This window comes from Notolepis coatsorum, assembly GCF_963971535.1.
Source record: "Notolepis coatsorum genome assembly, chromosome: 5".
Taxonomy (NCBI): domain Eukaryota; kingdom Metazoa; phylum Chordata; class Actinopteri; order Aulopiformes; family Paralepididae; genus Notolepis; species Notolepis coatsorum.
Window position 1 is genome coordinate 52,517,539 of NC_140169.1, and position 12,456 is coordinate 52,529,994.

Below are 12,456 nucleotides of genomic sequence, written 5' to 3' on the forward strand. Positions count from 1 at the left end.
GTAACCTTTAAGCACAGGTACAAATACATAACCAATACTACTGTTGTAACCTTTAAACACAGGTACAAATACATAACCAATACTACTGTTGTAACCTTTAAGCACAGGTACAAATACATAACCAATACTACTGTTGTAACCTTTAAGCACAGGTACAAATACATAACCAATACTACTGTTGTAACCTTTAGGCACAGGTACAAATACATAACCAATACTACTGTTGTAACCTTTAGGCACAGGTACAAATACATAACCAATACTACTGTTGTAACCTTTAAGCACAGGTACAAATACATAACCAATACTACTGTTGTAACCTTTCGGCACAGGTACAAATACATAATCAATACTACTGTTGTAACCTTTAAGCACAGGTACAAATACATAATCAATACTACTGTTGTAACCTTTAAACACAGGTACAAATACATAACCAATACTACTGTTGTAACCTTTAGGCACAGGTACAAATACATAACCAATACTACTGTTGTAACCTTTAGGCACAGGTACAAATACATAACCAATACTACTGTTGTAACCTTTAAGCACAGGTACAAATACATAACCAATACTACTGTTGTAACCTTTAGGCACAGGTACAAATACATAACCAATACTACTGTTGTAACCTTTAAGCACAGGTACAAATACATAACCAATACTACTGTTGTAACCTTTAAGCACAGGTACAAATACATAATCAATACTACTGTTGTAACCTTTAAGCACAGGTACAAATACACAACCAATACTACTGTTGTAACCTTTAAGCACAGGTACAAATACATAATCAATACTACTGTTGTAACCTTTAAACACAGGTACAAATACATAATCAATACTACTGTTGTAACCTTTAAGCACAGGTACAAATACATAACCAATACTACTGTTGTAACCTTTAGGCACAGGTACAAATACATAACCAATGCTACTGTTGTAACCTTTAGGCACAGGTACAAATACATAACCAATACTACTACTATAACCTTTAGGCACAGGTACAAATACATAACCAATACTACTGTTGTAACCTTTAGGCACAGGTACAAATACATAACTAATACTACTGTTGTAACCTTTAAGCACAGGTACAAATACATAACCAATACTACTGTTGTAACCTTTAGGCACAGGTACAAATACATAACCAATACTACTGTTGTAACCTTTAAGCACAGGTACAAATACATAACTAATACTACTGTTGTAACCTTTAAGCACAGGTACAAATACATAACCAATACTACTGTTGTAACCTTTAGGCACAGGTACAAATACATAACCAATGCTACTGTTGTAACCTTTAAGCACAGGTACAAATACATAACCAATACTACTGTTGTAACCTTTAGGCACAGGTACAAATACATAACCAATACTACTGTTGTAACCTTTAGGCACAGGTACAAATACATAACCAATACTACTACTGTTGTAACCTTTAGGCACAGGTACAAATACATAACCAATACTACTGTTGTAACCTTTAAGCACAGGTACAAATACATAACCAATGCTACTGTTGTAACCTTTAGGCACAGGTACAAATACATAACCAATACTACTGTTGTAACCTTTAAGCACAGGTACAAATACATAACCAATACTACTGTTGTAACCTTTAAGCACAGGTACAAATACATAACCAATACTACTGTTGTAACCTTTAGGCACAGGTACAAATACATAACCAATACTACTGTTGTAACCTTTAAGCACAGGTACAAATACATAACCAATACTACTGTTGTAACCTTTAAGCACAGGTACAAATACATAACCAATACTACTGTTGTAACCTTTAGGCACAGGTACAAATACATAATCAATTCTACTGTTGTAACCTTTAGGCACAGGTACAAATACATAACCAATACTACTGTTGTAACCTTTAGGCACAGGTACAAATTAGGGATGTCCGATATTATCGGCCGACCGATATTATCGGCCGATATCGGCAGTAAAATGTGATATCGGAAAATATCGGTATCGGTTTAAAAAAAAAGAAAAACAATAACAATATTTGTTATATATATATCCAGTGAAATTATTAGTTACCTGAAATTATTCAGTTTTTTGGGGGGGGGAAACCCTGCATATATCGGTATCGGTTGATATCGGTTGATATCGGTATCGGAAATTAAGAGTTGGACAATATCGGAATATCGGTATCGGTAAAAAAGCCAATATCGAGCATCCCTAGTACAAATACATAATCAATTCTACTGTTGTAACCTTTAGGCACAGGTACAAATACATAACCAATACTACTGTTGTAACCTTTAAACACAGGTACAAATACATAACTAATGCTACTGTTGTAACCTTTAGGCACAGGTACAAATACATAACCAATACTACTGTTGTAACCTTTAGGCACAGGTACAAATACATAACCAATGCTACTGTTGTAACCTTCAGGCACAGGTACAAATACATAACCAATACTACTGTTGTAACCTTTAGGCACAGGTACAAATACATAACCAATACTACTGTTGTAACCTTTAAGCACAGGTACAAATACATAACCAATACTACTGTTGTAACCTTTAGGCACAGGTACAAATACATAACCAATACTACTGTTGTAACCTTTAAGCACAGGTACAAATACATAACCAATACTACTGTTGTAACCTTTAATCACAGGTACAAATACATAACCAATACTACTGTTGTAACCTTTAGGCACAGGTACAAATACATAACCAATACTACTGTTGTAACCTTTAAGCACAGGTACAAATACATAACCAATACTACTGTTGTAACATTTAAGCACAGGTACAAATACATAACCAATACTACTGTTGTAACCTTTAAGCACAGGTACAAATACATAACCAATACTACTGTTGTAACCTTTAAGCACAGGTACAAATACATAACCAATACTACTGTTGTAACCTTTAGGCACAGGTACAAATACATACTACTACTGTTGTAACCTTTAAACACAGGTACAAATACATAACCAATACTACTGTTGTAACCTTTAGGCACAGGTACAAATACATAACCAATACTACTGTTGTAACCTTTAGGCACAGGTACAAATACATAACCAATACTACTACTGTTGTAACCTTTAAGCACAGGTACAAATACATAATACTACTGTTGTAACCTTTAAACACAGGTACAAATACATAACCAATACTACTGTTGTAACCTTTAAGCACAGGTACAAATACATAACCAATACTACTGTTGTAACCTTTAAGCACAGGTACAAATACATAACCAATACTACTGTTGTAACCTTTAAGCACAGGTACAAATACATAACCAATACTACTGTTGTAACCTTTAAGCACAGGTACAAATACATAACTAATACTACTGTTGTAACCTTTAAACACAGGTACAAATACATAACCAATACTACTGTTGTAACCTTTAAGCACAGGTACAAATACATAACCAATACTACTGTTGTAACCTTTAAGCACAGGTACAAATACATAATCAATACTACTGTTGTAACCTTTAAGCACAGGTACAAATACATAACCAATACTACTGTTGTAACCTTTAAGCACAGGTACAAATACATAACTAATACTACTGTTGTAACCTTTAAGCACAGGTACAAATACATAACCAATACTACTGTTGTAACCTTTAAGCACAGGTACAAATACATAATCAATACTACTGTTGTAACCTTTAAGCACAGGTACAAATACATAACCAATACTACTGTTGTAACCTTTAAGCACAGGTACAAATACATAAATAATACTACTGTTGTAACCTTTAAGCACAGGTACAAATACATAACCAATACTACTGTTGTAACCTTTAGGCACAGGTACAAATACATAACCAATACTACTGTTGTAACCTTTAAACACAGGTACAAATACATAACCAATACTACTGTTGTAACCTTTAAGCACAGGTACAAATACATAACCAATACTACTGTTGTAACCTTTAAACACAGGTACAAATACATAACCAATACTACTGTTGTAACCTTTAAACACAGGTACAAATACATAACTAATACTACTGTTGTAACCTTTAGGCACAGGTACAAATACATAACCAATACTACTGTTGTAACCTTTAAGCACAGGTACAAATACACAACCAATACTACTGTTGTAACCTTTAAGCACAGGTACAAATACATAATCAATACTACTGTTGTAACCTTTAAACACAGGTACAAATACATAATCAATACTACTGTTGTAACCTTTAAGCACAGGTACAAATACATAACCAATACTACTGTTGTAACCTTTAAGCACAGGTACAAATACATAACCAATACTACTGTTGTAACCTTTAAGCACAGGTACAAATACATAACCAATACTACTGTTGTAACCTTTAGGCACAGGTACAAATACATAACCAATACTACTGTTGTAACCTTTAGGCACAGGTACAAATACATAACCAATACTACTGTTGTAACCTTTAAACACAGGTACAAATACATAACCAATACTACTGTTGTAACCTTCAAACACAGGTACAAATACATAACCAATACTAATGTTGTAACCTTTAAGCACAAGTACAAATACATAATACTACTGTTGTAACCTTTAAGCACAGGTACAAATACATAACCAATACTACTGTTGTAACCTTTAAGCACAAGTACAAATACATAATACTACTGTTGTAACCTTTAAGCACAGGTACAAATACATAACCAATACTACTGTTGTAACCTTTAGGCACAGGTACAAATACATAACTAATACTACTGTTGTAACCTTTAAACACAGGTACAAATACATAACCAATACTACTGTTGTAACCTTTAAGCACAGGTACAAATACATAACCAATACTACTGTTGTAACCTTTCGGCACAGGTACAAATACATAATCAATACTACTGTTGTAACCTTTAAGCACAGGTACAAATACATAATCAATACTACTGTTGTAACCTTTAAACACAGGTACAAATACATAACTAATACTACTGTTGTAACCTTTAGGCACAGGTACAAATACATAACCAATACTACTGTTGTAACCTTTAAGCACAGGTACAAATACATAACCAATACTACTGTTGTAACCTTTAGGCACAGGTACAAATACATAACCAATACTACTGTTGTAACCTTTAAGCACAGGTACAAATACATAACCAATACTACTGTTGTAACCTTTAGGCACAGGTACAAATACATAACCAATACTACTGTTGTAACCTTTAAGCACAGGTACAAATACATAACCAATACTACTGTTGTAACCTTTAAGCACAGGTACAAATACATAACCAATACTACTGTTGTAACCTTTCGGCACAGGTACAAATACATAATCAATACTACTGTTGTAACCTTTAAGCACAGGTACAAATACATAATCAATACTACTGTTGTAACCTTTAAACACAGGTACAAATACATAACTAATACTACTGTTGTAACCTTTAGGCACAGGTACAAATACATAACCAATACTACTGTTGTAACCTTTAAGCACAGGTACAAATACATAACCAATACTACTGTTGTAACCTTTAAACACAGGTACAAATACATAACCAATACTACTGTTGTAACCTTTAAGCACAGGTACAAATACATAACCAATACTACTGTTGTAACCTTTAAGCACAGGTACAAATACATAACCAATACTACTGTTGTAACCTTTAGGCACAGGTACAAATACATAACCAATACTACTGTTGTAACCTTTAGGCACAGGTACAAATACATAACCAATACTACTGTTGTAACCTTTAAGCACAGGTACAAATACATAACCAATACTACTGTTGTAACCTTTAGGCACAGGTACAAATACATAACCAATACTACTGTTGTAACCTTTAAGCACAGGTACAAATACATAACCAATACTACTGTTGTAACCTTTAAGCACAGGTACAAATACATAACCAATACTACTGTTGTAACCTTTAAGCACAGGTACAAATACACAACCAATACTACTGTTGTAACCTTTAAGCACAGGTACAAATACATAATCAATACTACTGTTGTAACCTTTAAACACAGGTACAAATACATAATCAATACTACTGTTGTAACCTTTAAGCACAGGTACAAATACATAACCAATACTACTGTTGTAACCTTTAAGCACAGGTACAAATACATAACCAATACTACTGTTGTAACCTTTAGGCACAGGTACAAATACATAACCAATACTACTGTTGTAACCTTTAAACACAGGTACAAATACATAACTAATGCTACTGTTGTAACCTTTAGGCACAGGTACAAATACATAACCAATACTACTGTTGTAACCTTTAGGCACAGGTACAAATACATAACCAATACTACTGTTGTAACCTTTAGGCACAGGTACAAATACATAACCAATACTACTGTTCTAACCTTTAGGCACAGGTACAAATACATAACCAATACTACTGTTGTAACCTTTAAACACAGGTACAAATACATAACCAATACTACTGTTGTAACCTTCAAACACAGGTACAAATACATAACCAATACTACTGTTGTAACCTTTAAGCACAGGTACAAATACATAACCAATACTAATGTTGTAACCTTTAAGCACAAGTACAAATACATAATACTACTGTTGTAACCTTTAAGCACAAGTACAAATACATAATACTACTGTTGTAACCTTTAAGCACAGGTACAAATACATAACCAATACTACTGTTGTAACCTTTAGGCACAGGTACAAATACATAACTAATACTACTGTTGTAACCTTTAAACACAGGTACAAATACATAACCAATACTACTGTTGTAACCTTTAAACACAGGTACAAATACATAACCAATACTACTGTTGTAACCTTTAGGCACAGGTACAAATACATAACCAATACTACTGTTGTAACCTTTCGGCACAGGTACAAATACATAATCAATACTACTGTTGTAACCTTTAAGCACAGGTACAAATACATAATCAATACTACTGTTGTAACCTTTAAGCACAAGTACAAATACATAATACTACTGTTGTAACCTTTAAGCACAGGTACAAATACATAACCAATACTACTGTTGTAACCTTTAAGCACAGGTACAAATACATAACCAATACTACTGTTGTAACCTTTAAGCACAGGTACAAATACATAACCAATACTACTGTTGTAACCTTTAGGCACAGGTACAAATACATAATCAATACTACTGTTGTAACCTTTAAGCACAGGTACAAATACATAATCAATACTACTGTTGTAACCTTTAAGCACAGGTACAAATATATAACTAATACTACTGTTGTAACCTTTAAGGACAGGTACAAATATATAACCAATACTACTGTTGTAACCTTTAAACGAATTATAAATCAACATTCGAATTAATATTTTCTTTTTATATATATATATATACATTTTTTTATGTGTCTATTCATTCTGTTTAAACCAATAGGTTGCAGATAAAGATTAGGCTACACTAATATTATAGTATTATACTATAAGACGTCACCATCACTTTCATACCAACCGTGCCCTTATTGAATTATTTATGTTGACGATACTGATGAGTTATATTAATTAAAGAAAGTTGAGTTAATAAAAAGAAAAATACTAATTTAATCAGATTAATCACTTTATTCAAATTGAGGATTTAGTTTGAGGATTAAAAAATATATATTTTAATTGTTTTTTGGATTACGTCATAAAATATGATGACAGACATTCGAAGCTTCGTTCGAAATACTTCAATAGAAGCTTCGAATGTTAAAAAATTACATTCAGTACAGCCCTAATAACCAATACTACTGTTGTAACCTTTAGGCACAGGTACAAATACATAACCAATACTACTGTTGTAACCTTTAAGCACAGGTCACATTACATTACACTAAAGGCATTCTTTGTGGTAAAAATTCTATGGGTGTATTTTGATGCAATGTAAGTGATTTGAGGAGCCGTTATTGAAGGGATGATTCAGATGTGTCTTTACATCTAAAGGCAGGCACGTGCATACATAGGGGTGAAGGGGTGCCCGGGCACCTGCCTTTTTCATTTCTCATTAGAAAGTGCCCTTTTTATGCCACCCTCTTTTTTTTTTTTTTTTTTACAGTTGCACATATATATATACTGCCCTGCCCTTCCAAATGAAAGATGTCACGATAGAATCTAAATATTAGGTAAAGAAAGAGAGAGAAATGCCACCCCTCTCGTAAATAATAGGTCCTTCCAGCCAACATGTAAACCGCGCAGGGCCAGCAGTGCACTGAACAGGAAATTGATATCCAGCTGTTGTTGAGCTCACAGTGCCCTCACACTCGAGTCGAGACCTCTTTTTTTACAGTTACTATTTCAACTAAAACAAAGCAAGAGTACACTTCAGGTAAGGTATTTGCCCAACAAAATAAAATGTCGGGTTTGCAGTGCACTGTATATTTTCGTGAAACACGTCGCCAGCCCCTCCCTGTCTGCTGCTGCTAGTGCAGGAAAATCACGCAGCTCTCTCTCTCTCTCTCTCTCTCTCTCTCTCTCTCTCTCTCTCTCTCTCTCTCTCTCTCTCTCTCTCTCTCTCTCTCTCTCTCTCTCTCTCTCTCTCTCTCTCTCTCTCTCTCTCTCTCTCTCTCTCTCGCAGCTGTTGGTCTGGAGCGCATATTGTGTTATTAAAGGGACACTATGTAGTTTTGGTGACATCTATCGGTGAAACTGAATGTACCATGATATACTTGTATTAACCCCAAAAATCGGGCTCGCGCGCTGCGCGCGCTCGCATTACATTTACTAATTAATGCCCTTTTATGATTTCCGGCACCTGCCTTTCTAAAGTCTTGTGCACGTCCCTGTCTAAAGGTATAATCTGTAATGCCGTTAAACGCAGACCTCTAGGCAAGAGAGCCCCGTTTGGTGTTGCTCTTTGTTTACTTCTTAATAAAATAAGATAAGATATTCCTTTATTGATCCCCTTGGGGATTAATTATGGTCTGCTGTGTGTGTGTGTTGGAGCTGCTGGCGAGAGAGGGCTGACCCCGATTAGTCGACTAATTGATCGAAAAGGAGCCGTAGTCGACTGCCAACCTCTTAGTCGAATGCAAAAGAATTAAATAAAATATATATTATAATACTTATTTTTTTTATAATTCTTTTTATCATTTCCAAAAGCAAAGGGGCCTAGAAGCGTGGCTAACGCTAATGGCACGCATACCAGCGAGGCTAACTTCATAAGAAAACACTGAAGGCACTGAAAGAGGATTTCACCCATCTACTGAACACACTAGACCAGACGAATATCAAGATGTATCCATCAGTGGACCAATTGCATGCTTTCACAGCCTTCAGTAGACTCCTTCAGACATTAAGCACCCCCCACAGTCCAAATGGAATGACATTTATTTTTTTAATTTGAATTGACTATCGGTAAATTTCGGCCAATCAAAGTCGACTATCCAAATCCTTAGTCGGGGACAGCCTAACCTTGTTCCCAGGTGTATCTCCTCCGTGAGATAAAGCCTGGTAAAGCACTACGGCCGGAAGTGTCTATGGGGTAGAATTTCCGGTGTATGTACTTCCCCTGGAAGCTGCCTCCGAACGGCCCAAACTTTTCCAGAATCCTGTCGGCAAACGAGCTAGAATGTCCCGGTCATGTAGTAAATTCTTCAGGCAAAGCCGTTGCAGTGGCTTAAACGAGGAAATATTGTGCACTTCACACGTTTCTATAATTGTTTTGTCGAAACCGGAAAGCCTGTAGCCTGTACTTCCTGTACTTCCGTTTACACACTTTAGGAGGCATATCTTTACCAGCCTAGGGACAGCCCTACGAGAGAGGTCTGGAGAAATCCACACTGTAATGGTTACTAAACTCCAACGCACACATCAGAGCAAAACATGTACAGGGTGCAGTACCAAGAAGGGCTCTTTTCCCTAGAGGGCGCTGTTTGACAGCTGCCAGACATGTTACAGTATTTTGGCCGTCTAATGTCGAAAAGAAGATGATCGCTTTCATTTTTCTTTGATTATTTTTCTCCTCAACTACCTCATACTATAGTCTACCCATATAACTCTTTGTGATAGCATGTACAATAGTGCTGTATATACCATATATATACATTTATATATAGGCTACCACATATACCGTATATATATCCATATCTGTCTGAATATACTTGCATATAATCCTTCTATATACCTACTTATACACCTGCATATAACTCTGTATGATAGCATGTACAATAAGGCTGTATATACCATATATATATATATATATTTATTCGTACCATATATATATATATTTGTACATACCTGCATATAATCCCTTTTACATATCTGTAGATACTCTATCTATATCTGTACATATATCCCTTACCTACTCTTACTAGTTACACTGCTGGCCAGTATGCCTTGCTACCATAGTGTCTTTATACCTGTATCACTGTACATATTAATACTACAACTCTGTACATACATCTGATTAGCACTATTACTCAGGACTAATTTATATATTTTATACTCAGTTTAATCACCTGTACTTTGTATATTACTATTGTACTTTACTGTTACATTTGCACTCTGGCTGGACGCCAAACTTATTTCCGTTGTACTGTACTTGTGCTGCATGATGACAATACATTTTAATGTAAACTAAATTGCATACTAATTGTCTCCTCCTCATTCTCCTTCCTCCCCCTCCTCCCCCTCCTCCTCCTCCTCCCCCCCCCTCCCCTCCTTCCTCATTCTTCTTCCCCCTCCTCCCCCTCCTCCTCCTCCCCCTCCTCCTCCTCCTCCCCCCCTCCTCCCCCTCCCCTCCCCCTCCTCCCCCCAGGTGGAGTGGACACAGCAGCGGTGGGGGGTATCTTCGACATCTCTAACGCCGACCGTCTGGGCTTCTCCGAGGTGGAGCTGATGCAGATGGTGGTCGACGGCGTCAAGCTGCTGGTGGAGATGGAGAAGCGCCTGGAGGCGGGCCAGTCCCTCGACGACATCATGCCCGACCAGAAGTGATGAACCCGTTGACCTAACTCCTCCCCCCTCACCAGCCCCCCCCCCTCCCCCGTCCTATATATAAAAAAAAAAACGAATCTTAACTACATCAAAGAAAATACACTCCGCCCCCTGAGCATTTAGCGGCACTAAGAATATAAAAACGGAAACAAAGTTAGACGAGTCTTCCATCCCAAGTGTGATGAAGGATTTTGTATCTGGAAGCAGTGTTTGATTTGATTTTATTAGGGATCCCCATTAGCTGGTGCCATAGCAACCAGCTAGTCTTGGTCCACACACAAAAAAACATACAAAAACAATTATTATTGCAAAAACTAAATTATTAAAAGTCAGTACACACAATGCATAATGAAATTACTGTAACAATTAAGATACCTAAAATTGCATTACAGTGTAAAACAAAAACAAAAAAATTACTTTACAGTGTTAAAAACAATTTAAACACAATTTAAGATTCTTTTTAAAGGTGATTCTACTGTAAATGCAGCAGAGGTTTTGAGGCAGGTTATTCCAAAGAGTTAATGCTCTAAAAATAAAAGATCTCCTTAAAGCGTTGGTTTTAGGACCTGGCAATTCAAGCTGCCCACTACTGGAACCTCTAGTGTAATGCTCGTGCACAGTATTACTAAAAACAATCTGATTATGTATAAAAACAGGAGTTTTACTGCTCATGACCAACTTGAACAGCACAAGTATATTAAAAGACAATCTATTTTCAACGTTAAGCCAAGAGAGGCAGGCATGCATACGGCTCACATCAGACCTTAGTGAGCAGCCCAGTACCAACCGTGCTGCCCTGTTCTGGACCACCAGTGTTGTTGTTGTTGTTGTTGTTGTCACACAGGAATGTTGAAGAGGGATCTTAACACCCAGAATAAAAGTCTCTTTGGCCCATGGAGCCTGCTTCTTGTGTCACATTTCATTCGGGACGGGGCTTTTATTAATCACTTATTGTAAAACACCCAGATTGCATGAAATCCACCATTTTTCTTTTTTGTTTCGCTTTGTTGGACCCGCCTGGTCGATATCGCCTGTAAGAATCGGACCAAAGAAACTACAAGGAAGCAACTGACTGGTGAGACTGGGAGCAGAACCAATAGGAACAAGCTATGACGGGACAGTTTTCATGACTGGACAGTTTTCATGACGGGACAGTTCTATATTATACTGGCTCCGCTCCGCGTCAGTCTGCACTAACCTCACTTCGTGCACAGCACTGAATACAAATCCACAATGTACCTTTACATACCGACATCCGTCTGGCCACACCCCTATCCGCTTACCTTCATAAGCAGGTGTGTGGTCACCTACTCGCCTCCTTCTTCACTTTCACCACAAGGAAGTGCCTGTTATATACCCACTTGACGAGGTTGTTAGCTGAAGAAAGTTGAGTTACGTGTTTAAAATTTTTCTTGCTTTTTTCTTTCATAAATTTTAAAAGAAAAAAGCGAAGTCATAATGTTTACCTCGGAGGGTCGCGCTAGCAACGTCACCCTTCACCAGCGGTTCTCCATT

The 12,456-nt window shown here is 36.6% G+C and overlaps 1 protein-coding gene across 1 annotated transcript in view; it reads left to right on the forward strand.

Moving 5' to 3' along the window:
• Positions 1–11,805, forward strand: part of LOC311228185 (creatine kinase, testis isozyme-like) — a gene marked incomplete at its 5' end in the record, with an annotated part of 75,326 nt that extends 63,521 nt beyond the window's left edge. Inside the window, one exon of the mRNA XM_084314097.1 lies at positions 10,763–11,805. Coding sequence (XP_084170223.1) covers positions 10,763–10,941 — 179 coding nt within the window. The 3' untranslated portion in view covers positions 10,942–11,805. The remainder of the gene's footprint in view (positions 1–10,762) is intronic.
• Between the last annotated feature and the right edge of the window lie 651 nt (positions 11,806–12,456).